This window comes from Urocitellus parryii, chromosome 10 (genome assembly GCF_045843805.1).
Source record: "Urocitellus parryii isolate mUroPar1 chromosome 10, mUroPar1.hap1, whole genome shotgun sequence".
NCBI classification, from domain to species: domain Eukaryota; kingdom Metazoa; phylum Chordata; class Mammalia; order Rodentia; family Sciuridae; genus Urocitellus; species Urocitellus parryii.
In genome coordinates this window covers 104,038,559-104,053,014 of record NC_135540.1, presented here as the reverse complement: position 1 = coordinate 104,053,014, position 14,456 = coordinate 104,038,559, and the positions used below count along the sequence as shown (strand labels likewise).

The 14,456-nt window shown below is 37.4% G+C and overlaps 1 protein-coding gene across 6 annotated transcripts in view; it reads right to left on the bottom strand.

Annotated features, from left to right (window-relative positions):
* Clock (clock circadian regulator) overlaps positions 1–14,456 on the bottom strand; it is a 119,964-nt gene that overhangs the window by 38,908 nt on the left and 66,600 nt on the right. For 5 of the 6 annotated variants that reach the window (XM_026386463.2, XM_026386467.2, XM_026386456.2 and 2 more), the window contains one exon: positions 11,042–11,131. In XM_026386463.2, coding sequence (XP_026242248.1) covers positions 11,042–11,131 — 90 coding nt within the window. The remainder of the gene's footprint in view (positions 1–11,041; positions 11,132–14,456) is intronic. The other variant, XM_026386494.2, reaches the window with a different exon arrangement.

The window sequence follows — 14,456 nt, the reverse complement described above, 5'->3', positions numbered from 1 at the left end:
CCAGGCGGGCACAGAGGTCTAGTCCCACAGCCATCAGCCGCTCCTACAAGCGGCTCTCCTGGGAGGCCGCCCATCCGCCAGGTTCTTAACCACGTGGCCGCAGCTACCCAGCTCTACAGGCAGCCCCGCGGCGGGTGCAGAAGTCCAGTCCTTCAGCCAGCAGCCGCTTTCGCAAGCGGCACGCACCCAGAGCAGCTTGGCCCGCCCAGCCCGAACCGGCAGACGGCCCCGCCAACCGGGATCTCACGGGAGGCCAGTGAGCGGCCACCACACCCACCCTGCAAGCGGCTGCCACACCCGCCTGGCTATTAACCAAGCGGCCGCAACTGCCCGGCTCAACAGGTGCCCCCCCCCCCCCCCCGCGGGCGCAGAGGTCCAATCCCGCGGCTACCAGCAGCTTCTGCAAGTGGTAGCGGCCCGGAGCAGAGTGGCAGCCCAAACCGGCAGACGCCTCCGCCATCCCAGCTCTCCTGGGAGGCCCTGCTCTCGCTCTGCGAACAGCCACACCACCTGCCCGGATCTTAGCCACGCAGACGCAGCTGCCCCGCTCTTCAGGCGGCCCCCGGCGCCCCGACTCAGCTAGAAGGGTCCCCGCATGGCCCAGCACATGGCCATGCCCTCCAGGCTCTGCTAACAGCCCCTCCCACCTGGCGAACAACTGGGAAACTTCAAAATCTCTCCGAGGGCATAACCGTAAGGACCAAAGGAATCTCCACCCTCAACTCCCCCTACTGCCAGAGTCAGGCAGACCTGAGACCCACCAGCGGAACAGGCCTAGAGGCCTGCCAGCATGGTAGACACGTCACTCCAATTGGAGTAGGGGTAGAGTAGAGCAGCTGCCCGCATCCGGATCGGGCCCAACGACCCGAGGGGGTGGTAGTCACGTTACCACAATTGGAGTGGGGGCAGAGCAGAGCTGCCACCCACACTCGCCAGGTGGGCAGACCTGCGAACGACCGGCAGAACAGGCCTAGCGGCCCGCCTGCGCAGTAAACAGATCACCCCAATTAGAGGAGGAGCACAGCAACTACCCGCCATGCAAGGGAGATTTTTCAACTATACAAGAGCAATATAAATAATTAGGGGAAAATTTCAAAAACACAACAGTTTCACCAAGCAGAAAGAAACACGAGCAGTATGAAAAGACAAGGAAAGAAAGGACCACAAGCAATGCAGGTCAACTCAACTTTAGAAGAAGTAATAGCTGCAAGAGAGGGAATGTCAGAGAGAGAGTTCAGGATATACATGCTACAGAAGATCTGGTGTCTCAAGGAAGACATGCGACAGCAAAATCAGACAATGAAAGATCACATTGACAAGGAACTACATAAACAAATCCAGGAAGTAAAAGATCAATTTCACAGGGAGATAGAGGTAATAAAAAACAAACAAATAGAAATCCTAGAAATGCAGGAAGCAATAAACCAACTTAAAAACTCAATTGAGAATACTACCAGCAGAGTAGATCACTTAGAAGATAGAACATCAGACAATGAAGACAAAGTATTTCAACTTGAAAAGAACATAGACAGATCAGCAAGTCTGCTAAGAAACCATGAGCAGAACATCCAGGAATTATGGGATAACATCAAAAGACCAAACTTAAGAGTCATTGGGATACAGGAAGGCACAGAGCTCCAAACTAAAGGAATAAACAATCTATTCAGTGAAATAATACGAGAAAACTTCCCAGACTTGAAGAATGAGACAGAACCCCAAATCCTAGAAGCCTACAGGACGCCAAATGTGCAAAATCATAAGAGATCCACACCTAGACACATTATAATGAAGATGTCCAACATACATTATAAGGAGAGAATTTTAAAAGCTACAAGAGAAAGGAAGCAGATTACTTTTAGGGGTAAACCAATCAGGATAACAGCTGATCTCTCAACACAGACTCTGAAAGCTAGAAGATCCTGGAATAACATATTTCAAACACTGAAAGAAAATGGGTTCCAACCAAGAATCGTGTATCTGGCGAAATTAAGCTTCAGGATGGAAGATGAAATTAAAACCTTCCACGATAAACAAAAGTTAAAAGAATTCGCAGCTAGAAAACCATCTCTTCAAAAAATCCTTGGCAAAACATTACAGGAAGAGGAAATGGAAAATAACATGGAAAACCAACAGTGGGAAGTAGGACAGTAAAGGGGGGAAAGTAATCAAAGAGGAAAACAAATCAGGTTTAGTAACATTAATAAACAAATATGGCTGGAAGAACAAACCATATCTCAATAATAACCCTAAATGTTAATGGCTTAAACTCACCAATTAAGAGACACAGGCTAGTAGAATGGATCACAAAACAAGACCCAACAATATGCTGCCTACAGGAGACGCATCTGATAGAAAAAGATAAACACAGACTGAAAGTGAAAAGTTGGGAAAAATCATACCATTCATATGGACTGCGGAAACAAGCAGGAGTGTCCATACTCATATCTAATAAAATAGATTTCAAGCCAAAGTTAATGAAAAGGGATAAAGAAGGACACGTCATACTGCTCAAGGGAACCATACACCAACAAGACATAACAATCATAAATATATATGCCCCAAATAATGGTGCAGCTATGTTCATCAAGCAAACTCTTCTCAAGTTCAAGAGTCTAATAGACCACCATACAATAATCATGGGAGACTTCAACACACCTCTCTCACCACTGGACAGATATTCCAAACAAAAGTTAAATAAGGAAACTATAGAACTCAACAACACAATTAACAACCTAGACTTAATTGACATATATAGACTATTCCACCCAACATCAAGGAGTTACACTTTTTTCTCAGCAGCACATGGAACCTTCTCAAAAATAGACCATATATTATGTCACAGGGCAACTCTTAGACAATACAAAGGAGTAGAGATAATACCATGCATCTTGTCTGATCATAATGGAATGAAACTGAAAATCAATGATAAAAGAAGGAAGGAAAAATCAAGCATCACTTGGAGAATGAACAATAGTTTACTGAATGATCAATGGGTTTTAGAAGACATCAAGGAGGAAATTAAAAACTTCTTAGAGTTCAATGAAAACACAGACACAACATATCAGAATCTATGGGACACATTGAAAGCAGTTCTAAGAGGAAAATTCATTGCTTGGAGTTCATTCCTTAAAAAAAGAAAAAACCAACAAATAAACGATCTCATACTTCATCTCAAAATCCTAGAAAAAGAAGAGCAAAACAACAGCAAAAGAAGTAGAAGGCAAGAAATAATTAAAATCAGAGCTGAAATTAATGAAATTGAAACAAAAGAAACAATTGAAAAAATTGACAAAACTAAAAGTTGGTTCTTTGAAAAAATAAATAAAATCGACAGACCCTTAGCCATGCTAACAAAGAGAAGAAGAGAGAGAACCCAAATTACTAGCATACGGGATGAAAAAGGTAATATCACAACAGACACTTCAGAAATACAGAAGATAATCAGAAATTATTTTGAATCCTTATACTCCAAAAAAATAGAAGATAGTGAAGGCATAGATAAATTTCTTAGGTCTTATGATATGCCCAGATTGAGTCAGGAGGATATAGACAACCTAAACAGACCAATAACAATAGAGGAAATAGAAGAAACCATCAAAAGACTACCAACTAAGAAAAGCCCAGGACCGGATGGGTATACAGCAGAGTTTTACAAAACCTTTAAAGAGGAACTAACACCAATACTTTTCAAACTATTTCAGGAAACAGAAAAAGAGGGAGAATTTCCAAATTCATTCTATGAGGCCAATATCACCCTGATCCCTAAACCAGACAAAGACACTTCAAAGAAAGAAAACTACAGACCAATATCTCTAATGAACCTAGACGCAAAAATCCTCAATAAAATCCTGGCGAATCGGATTCAAAAACATATCAAAAAAATCATACACCATGATCAAGTAGGATTCATCCCTGGGATGCAAGGCTGGTTCAATATACGGAAATCAATAAATGTTATTCACCACATCAATAGACTTAAAAATAAGAACCATATGATCATCCCGATAGATGCAGAAAAAGCATTCGACAAAGTACAGCATCCCTTTATGTTCAAAACTCTAGAAAAATTAGGGATAACAGGATCTTACCTCAACATTGTAAAAGCAGTCTAAGATAAGCCACAGGCCAGCATCATGCTGAATGGAGAAAAATTGAAGGCATTCCCTCTAAGATCTGGTACAAGACAGGGATGCCCTCTCTCACCACTTCTGTTCAACATAGTCCTCGAAACACTGGCCAGAGCAATTAGGCAGACGAAAGAAATTAAAGGCATAAAAATAGGAAAAGAAGAACTTAAATTATCACTATTTGCAGATGACATGATTCTTTACCTAGCAGACCCAAAAGGGTCTACAAAGAAACTATTAGAGCTAATAAATGAATTCAGCAAAGTGGCAGGATATAAGATCAACACGCATAAATCAAAGGCATTCCTGTATATCAGTGACAAATCCTCTGAAACGGAAATGAGGACAACTACTCCATTCACAATATCCCCCCAAAAAATAAAATACTTGGGAATCAACCTAACAAAAGAGGTGAAAGACTTATACAATGAAAACTACAGAACCCTAAAGAAAGATATAGAAGAAGACCTTAGAAGATGGAAAAATATACCCTGTTCATGGATAGGCCGAACTAACATCATCAAAATGGCGATATTACCAAAAGTTCTCTATAAGTTCAATGCAATGCCAATCAAAATCCCAACAGCATTTCTTGTAGAAATAGATAAAACAATCATGAAATTCATATGGAATAATAAAAGACCCAGAATAGCAAAAACAGTGCTAAGCAGGAAGTGTGAATCAGGCGGGATAGCGATACCAGACTTCAAACTATACTACAGAGCAATAGTAACAAAAACAGCATGGTACTGGTACCAAAACAGGCGGGTGGACCAATGGTACAGAATAGAGGACACAGAAACCAATCCACAAAACTACAATTATCTTATATTTGATAAAGGGGCTAAAAGCATGCAATGGAGGAAGGATAGCATCTTCAACAAATGGTGCTGGGAAAAGTGGAAATCCATTTGCATCAAAATGAAACTGAATCCCTTTCTTTCACCATGCACAAAAGTTAACTCAAAATGGATCAAGGAGCTTGATATCAAATCAGAGACACGGCATCTGATAGAAGAAAAAGTTGGCTATGATCTACATACCGTGGGGTTGGGCTCCAAATTCCTCAATAGGACACCCATAGCGCAAGAGTTAACAACTAGAATTAACAAATGGGACTTACTCAAACTAAAAAGTTTTTTCTCAGCAAAAGAAACAATAAGAGAGGTAAATAGGGAGCCTACATCCTGGGAACAAATCTTTACTCCTCACACTTCAGATAGAGCCCGAATATCCAGAGTATACAAAGAACTCAAAAAATTAGACAAAAAGACAACAAATAACCCAATCAACAAATGGGCCAAGGACCTGAACAGACACTTCTCAGAGGAGGACATACAATCAATCAATAAGTACATGGAAAAATGCTCAACATCGCTAGCAGTCAGAGAAATGCAAATCAAAACCACCCTAAGATACCATCTCACTCCAGTAAGATTGGCAGCCATTTTGAAGTCAAATAACAACAAGTGCTGGCGAGGATGTGGGGAAAAGGGTACACTGGTTCATTGTTGATGGGACTGCAAATTGGTGCAGCCAATGTGGAAAGCAGTATGGAGATTTCTTGGAAAGCTGGGAATGGAACCACCATTTGACCCAGCTATTCCCCTTCTCGGTCTATTCCCCAAAGACCTAATAAGAGCATGCTACAGGGCTGGGGATGTGGCTTAAGCGGTAGCGCGCTCGCCTCGCATGCGTGCGGCCCGGGTTCGATCCTCAGCACCATATACCAACAAAGATGTTGTGTCCGCCGAGAACCAGAAAATAAATATTAAAAATTCTCTCTCTCTCTCACTCTCTTTTAAAAAAAAAAAAAAAAAGAGAGAGCATGCTACAGGGACACTGCTACATCGATGTTCATAGCAGCACAATTCACCATAGCAAGATTGTGGAACCAACCTAGATGCCCTTCAATAGGTGAATGGATAAAAAAAATGTGGCATTTACACACAATGGAGTATTACTCTGCATTAAGAAATGACAAAATCATAGAATTTGGAGGGAAATGGATGGCATTAGAGCAGATTATGCTAAGTGAAGCTAGTCAATCTTTAAAAAACAAATACCAAATGACTCCTTTGATATAAGGGGAGTAAACAAGGACAGAGTAGGGATGAAGAGCAGGAGAAGAAGATTAACATTAATAGGGATGAGAGGGGGGAGGGAAAGGGAGAGAGAAGGGAAATTGCATGGAAAGGGAAGGTGATCCTCAGGGTTATACAAAATTACATACAAGAGGAAGTGAGGGGTAAGGGAAGAATAATACAAGTGGAAGAAATGTTTTATAGTAGAGGGGGTTGAGAGAGAAGAGGGGAGGGGAGGGGAGGGGAGGGGGGATAGTAGAGGTTAGGAGAGCAGAATTCATCAGACACTAGAATGGCAATATGTAAATCAATGGAATTGTAATTGATGTAATTGATGTGATTCAGCAATCTGTATACAGGGTAAAAATGGAAGTTCATAACCCTTTTGAATCAAACTGTGAAATATGATATATCAAGTTAGATATAATGTTTTGAACGACCAACAAAAAAAAAAGAAAAAGGAAAAAAAAATAAAAAAGCTTTCCCTTAACACCAAAATCCACAATAATTTTTTTAGTACTTATTGCACAGTATTTCACACTTACCATTAATTAATGATGTGAATTATTCATTTCCCATTAAAAATATTTGTTGTTTCAATGTTTATGTCCTGTTGCCCCATAAAGGATGAAAGGGCCCCATCGCTTATACCTTCCTCTTTCTCCCATCCAATCAAGGAAACCTAAACCCTGCCCCTTGCATTTAACAACTATTAGCATAATAAGTGATTTGGGGCTAACAAGCTATTTAATAATGGTCTAAGGGATAATCACACCAAAACTGTTACCTTAATAAGGAATTATTCTAGAAGTTTGAAAAGTCCTAGAACTGAAGGAATGAATTAAAAATACAGGCTTGTATAATAAAAATGCTAGAAAAATATCTTGTATTGACAATAATATATCAAAGATAGTCACTGATACAAATTTTAAAAAGTCTTTGATAGAAAAATAAGATATCATTTGAAATAAAAATTTCATCTTGAGAATTATTATTGTTTTCTACTACTGTTTCTTTATTTCAATAAATTGTAATTCAGTCTATTTTACTCTTGTTTTTCTATCTATAAGTTCATAGGGTGTGTCCTATTCACAGAGAAATAATTATGAATGGCTAGAATTTAGAGTAGGGTCACAAGTACTGCTTCTCTTCCACTTTCTTCTGCCAGATTATGAAGAGTGTCAAATTTTCCATTAACTGCTATAACTCAAGTTTCTTTATGAGGTTAATCATACTTGATGTTGTCATGAAATCCACTCGGTTCCCAAACACCATTCCAAGGGAAGAAAAACTGGTAGCTATCTGAATCCTTTTATATTCCTAAACCATTTTAATAAATAATAAATGTATTGCTGATTTAGTTATATGACATGTTTCTACGTTAAATCAAGGTTACTATCTAGTAGAAATTAAAACTACGGCCAATTATCTTTTCCCTTTGGTAGACAAGAGATAGTTAATTGATCCCTATATACATACAACAGCTGCTTAGGAGGGATGGAAAGCTCCTGTGAAAAAATGTCAAAGATATTTTAGATATAACCAATTTTTAAACTTTTATATTTCTTACTTACAGACAGAAAGGTCAGAAATTCTGACCCTCTCAAATTGACCTTTGTTACCATCACCTAATTATTCAAAAATTTCAAAATTATATTTCTGCATATTGTATCTTATACCAAAGACTGTATTAACTTTCCTAAAATACACTTGTGTCTGTTCTTAAACTACTGGGTTATGGCTGGGCACATGGCACATGGTAATCCCAGCAACTCCAGAGACAGAATCAGGAAAGTCACAAATTGGAGTCCAGACTCAGCAACTTATTAATACCCTGAATTACAATAAAAAATAAAAAAGGTCTAGGAATATATAGTTCAGTGGTAAAGCATGCTTGGGTTAAATCCACAATTATTACAAGAAATAAAAATTTTGAAAAATAAACTACTGAGTTATGGACAGTAGCTAATGAGAGGGCCATCGGTTTCTAAATAGTGTAATTTTTAGTCCTGGACTCTATGAGATTACAACATGGATAATCAACTTCCCTATGTTACCTAGCTAAAAATCTAATAAATTCTTTCTCAGGAACACATCTAAGCAAGAATTTTATAAATTTTAAGTATTTGTTAGACTAAGAAACAAGACCTGTCATTTCTGGCACTTCCACTCGATTGCTGTACAATTAAGTCCAGTGTTTCTGGGCTTCATATTTTTTGCCGATAATGTAAAGGGACCATTAATGATCTCTAAAATCCCTCTGGCACCAAACTATATGACTCTGATTTAGTTAACAGAAAGGGAAGGAAAAAATATTTCTTAAATTTTGTTTCTAATCTTAAAGTGAATAAAAACATTTATGCCTGATTATCAGTCATAAATAGGTTAAAGTGCACCCAAATAAATTATAAAATTACTGATTTTTTCAAGTATGAGATAAAGAAAATTGGTTTTGGTAGGACCCATATATAGACTCTTATAATTTTAAGTCAGTCTTATCATTTTAAATCAGATTTAAATTGAAATTGAAAAATTTTAAGTCATTACCATCCACTCATTAAAGTGGCAAGTTTTAATTTTTAAACAGAACTGAATTGTAAATGCTAAAGCCAAATCTAGGGATTTGCTAGTGTTTCTCTTCTTCTGGGCAAAAGTCAAATTCTCTTTTAGACAAAATAGGGATGCATATTAAAATACAAAAAAAAAAGGATATCATTGTTTTAGACCTTTTATTTAGCACGATTTTTTATAGTTCGTAGTTTAATTATTAATGACAATGCAAAACAGAAAATCAAATTTTTTTCTTATGTTGGATCTTAAACAAGGATTAGCTTTTTCAAAATAAGCTGTGTCTATGCTTTCAAACCATCAAGAAACTTAATTCAATGTCAGTGATGCAAGGGAAAAAAGCCATAGTAACTAGAAAGTAGTTTAAAAAAAAAACTGTTTCTAATAAAGTATATTATAATTCAGTATGGAAAGAAATGGTCCCTTGGATTGGCAACAATCTCCCTTGCCTAAAAATTCACCTGTCAATCTATATTCTTTAGACATCACAAACAAAAACAAAACCCAGAAGATATCAATAAACCGGAGTGTGAGACACATGGGAACTCTCTGTTCCCATTGTCAGAATTTTTCTGTAAACCAAAAAATGATTCTAAAAAGTTAAAATTCCATGAGGAAATTGGGAGGGTTTTTATTGAGTGTGCGATATTAATGATCAAACACTTGACTCCAATTAGATTTGTCACAAGTTGCTTATTTCAAAATGCAATTAAACTTTCCCTCACAAAAGGCTCACCACCAACGTGCCATTAAAAATAATTTTTTTAAAAACACAGGCACATCAAGTGGCCTGCTCATTTCCATCTACTCAGTGAATAATCACCACATGTCTCTCTGAGAAACCAACTAGAACTTCTAAGAATCTTACAACTACCCTAACAAATACAAGTGAACAAAAGGGTTTACTCAAGTATGTAGAAGGTGAAAGACAACAGACACCAGAGGCCTCAAATTCTGAATGGAGTTCAAGGACACCATCAAGAAGCAGGCTTTTACTAATGATGCTCTCATTATGACTAAACAAAAAGTTAATATAGAGTTACACAAATGAAAGAAAAACCAATACAATTCTACATGGCTTAAAAGTATATAAAATACACTTATTACTATACTTATTCTCAAATTACTTACATCATAGCTTATTCATACAAGGGGATTCTTTCCCTAGGTTTTCTTGCTATGCAAATTAAAAAAAAATAGTTGCCCAGATAATCCGCTTGGTCTACCCTTCTCTCTGTCCATTCTAGTTTACTTACATGCTGTTATAATCTCATGTTTTGCTCAGATAATTTTTTAGATGTTGGGTTCATCACCTACTATTTGAACTTATTGGAAAGAAAGTCCCCCACCCCCCCACAGAAAAGCGGTAAAAATCTAGTCATTTTCTATGTGAACCAAAGATATCAGTACATCACTCAATGCCTGGCTTTAAGTGTAGAGTCCATTCTCTTTATGAAGTATGAAGCAGCACAGTCACCAAAGGGAATTACTGCTTTTCAATATCTCTTAAAAGTGACATTTACAGGGCAATTTATTTGCATTGTTATGAATTATCAAAAGAAAGACATTTTAAGAGTAATTTATTAATGTTAGAATATGTATACTTCAAGAGCCAGTTTAGATAAGAACTATTAAATAAAAAATGCAAATTCATTTCAAATACCATGAACTGCAGAACACTTAACAAGTGTTTGACACAGAAAAGATGTACAAAAAATACATGTTGAATGAAAAAGCAAACACAATTTAGGTATTCACTACCCTTCTCACAATTACACATTTTTTTTTTTCTAATTCTTTATACCTTCAGTCGTATTGACAATGAACTAAGTATGGTCATTATTACATTATCAATTTAAGTCATAGCAAAAAGTTCTGTACCCACTATTTTTAGTATATTTTTATAAGTCATTCCTTTGAGAAAATTATTTGAGTTAGCCTACTTGCAACAGTATCTCAGCAGAACATTGATTATTCTCAAGATAGTCTCAATGTTTTACCACCTTCATCAGACTGATTAAAAAGGAAACACTAAAAAGTTAGCATTAGAATAAAGAAGGGAAGAACAACGGAGATTCAAGTGCAGTTGAGTATTCAGTTACCACAAATTAGAGTGATGACTGATTTGAGAAAAGACATACTTAGCCTTTTATCCACACCCTTAATCACTGTTCAACACTGCTCTCAAGTCTACTTCTGGGTGCTTTAGGATATTTAAAATGGACATGAAATAAGAAAGAGACTGTAGGATTTTATACTCACTGGCAAATGTTCAAGTAATGAAGTTACACTCTCAGACACATATATTATACTTCCATCTGTCATGATTGCTAAAAAAAAACCATCAAGAGCCTGAAATTAAACATAATGGTCAGTTAAATGAAAAAAGTATTTCACAGGACAGAAATAAGATAAATGTCTAGGGACATAACATGGAAATATCCATAGTACTGACCTATCTTTTCCCCTTTATAGTACTTTTAAATGAATTATTTATGTATCTTTAAATGTCTTGTGGGGGGGGATCACTCTCTGGCTATCTACTTAACAGTTGATTTCTATACATAAAGACTAATGTTCTGCCTTTATCACTATATACATTATACAATCCAACTATATATATAACATGGCTTAAAAATGCTAACATCTTCAAAGTATACATACTACCAATAATATACCGTCAGCACAAAAGAGAACACATCATTATTATTTTGGATATGTATATTAACAGAGAAGTGTATTATTGAAATGTAGGGAAATACATAGGTAATAAAATAAAGGAAGTGGTAGGAAATTGGTATTTGAGGCTTTGATGATTGGCCTCAGCCTAGTTTTGCAGTTAAGTCACAAAGACTTAATTCTATACACAACGGGAAGTCAACACATTTTAGCTCCCTAAAATGTGCTTTAAAGAGAGTAGTCTAGAAGAAGTGTATAAAATGGACTTAGAGGGAACAGAGGACTGAGTCAATGGCTTTTGGGAAATTATTCATGAGATTCTGAAAGAAATTCTAATAAGAGGAAAAGAGAAGAAAAGATTTATTAGGTGAGCACTGAGAAATATGAACTTCTTTGGGAGAGATGTTAGACCATCATGTTGTTAGACTTAACAACAAAACAATCCTACATTTCATATTTTCCAAAGTATTTTCATTTGAGAATTCTAGGAACAGAAATGACAGCTGAAGAAATGAGATCTTCAAAAGACAGAAAAACATGCCAAAAAAAAAAAAAAATACTAGGAAGAATGACCTGCATATAGGGATGAGAAGAGGAGGAGAATACACTGTCATTAAAGAAGCGGATAAAAGCTGGACTTGGTGGCACATCCTGTAATCCCAGCTACTCAGGAAGCTAAAATAGGAGGATATCAAGCTCAAGGCCAGGCTGGAAAATTTAGCAAGATCCTGTCTCAAAATAAAAATTTTAAAGCTGGAGATATAGCTCAATGATAAGAGTGCTTGCCCAGCATGAGCAAGCCCCTAGGTTCAATCTTCAGCACAATTAGAAAAAAAAAAAAAGGTGGCAGAATAGAGTAGGACAAGGTCAGTGAGGATAAACAGGAGTGAAATCAAATAGGATAAGGAATAAGGAAATTAAGTTTGGTGATTTTCACAAGAGTTAAGTCAACAGGAAGGCAAATAAGACTCTGATGAGTTTAGAATGAGTGAGTAGTAAGAGGCTAACATAACCCATTCATTCATAAACTTTATTAGGTGAGCACTAAGAAACAGTGCTCCCTAAAAAGGACGGAGGGAAGGAGGAAGGAAAGGAGGGAGGGAGGGAAGGAGAGGAGAAGGGAGGGAGGGAAAGAGGAGAGAAGGGATGGAGGGAAGGAAGGAGGGAGGGGGAGAGGGAGGGGGAGAGGGAGGGAGGGGAGGAGGGAGGGAAGGAGAAGGAGGAGGGAAGGAGAAGGAGGAGGGAGGGAGGAAAAAAAACAGTTTTAAGGGGACCAAGTATTAGGGGAATGCATTTAAACAACAACAAAAGAATAACCAGGATATCTGAGGCTGAGGAAAAGGAAGATCCAGTGGAGAAACTAAAGATAATTTCTTTTTAATTAAAGAGTGCTCTCATAGGATAGTAACCTTTGGTGGGAACAAAGCAAATCTTAGTTTTCTTTATATCTGAAGTACCCAACATATGGTATAAGTAAAAACTTTTGAAGTATATAACTTATGAATCTGGGAATGAAAGCAACCTCTAGTTCTAAGTAACTGCTGAGATTACAGAAATAGACGTACTCCTCTACCTCCTCTGCTCTTGAGGGAAGAAATCTAGACAGCAGAGAAAACTTATTTTGAGTAGATCCCTATCTTCTAGAATGGCTCAGGCAAACCCATATTTAGTTAATTGAAGAGGAGAGTAGAAATCTTGTAATTTAAGACAATTTATAAATTATTTTTAAAACTCTTTAATAAAATAATACCAGTATTATTCCACTATTAGTAACTGTCTTATTATTGTTGTTATTTTTAGTAAGGCCAAAATGATTTTAAGAAGAAACCTGTACTTTTCTCATGTGAAGCTAGACTGTGTTACCACTGATAACAAATCAACATTTACTATAATATATCTACTTGCTATTAGGTCATTTGCTAGAAATTGATTGGAGTGCGTCTCTCTTCTGTAAAGAGAAATGAATTGAAATCAGAACTTCACTTCTAGATCTAAATCCCGATCTTTTCCTCTTTCAAAGCAGGCAGAGAGTAAGCAAAGAAAAGCCTCCAATTGTATCTTGCCAAAGTCTTGACACACAGAAGGACTCTGAGTGTCCACACACCTTTTGAGTGAGGGACATAATTTCCCATGAGGTAGGTGTATACCAAAAACTAAAGATTCCCTGAGGAGGATTATTAGAGAGACATGGGACAATAAGGCAGAGAACCATTCTCATCTCAAGAATGAAGACTATGAAGCCTCCCCCACATTGTATGAAAAAAAGGGCCAGAGCACATAGTTAAAAACCACTTGTTTTCCTATTTGATATCCACTTGACCCCCAGCAGTGATTGTTTAGTTGGGAGAAGAGTAGAATGCAAATTCTAAGGAAGGGAACAAAAGTTCCTTGTGGATCTACAGCAAAGATAAAGAGCACAAACCCTCTCCTTGTAGATTACTGGAGAGACCGGACAGTTGCCAAGGGATAAGAAATATATACTAGGACATTACTTCACACAAAGGTGATTCTGCAAAGAATTGATCAGATTAAACTATCCTGTTTGCCTTGCCTATTCCTTCTCCTTCAAGGGCAGCAGGAAATATTTCTCAGGCAACAGAAACAAATAAGAGAGGGGAAGAGGGGCAGGTGGCAATGAGGGACGGGAGAAAGACAGTTTTAAGTGAATTTTAAGATCTCAGTTTTAGTTCTTCCACTAATTCGCTACCTGACTGTGGACAAACTGCAATATCTCAGTATTTTTGTAAAATGAAGAAGAGGTTGAACTAAATGATCTAATCTCTTCTACTAGCAGCTCTGACATTCTAAGATACAGCCTACATCTGAAATTCTGCTGAAAACAGTAAGTGACCTGCTTATCTATAATCTGATCAACATGACTGGTCAAGAAGATAATAAAGCTAGGTATATTCTGGCCAAATGAACTTCACCCTAACAAAGTCAGTTCTATTTAAGTTATGAATCAAAACTTTTCATATTCAATAAACAAATATGGAAA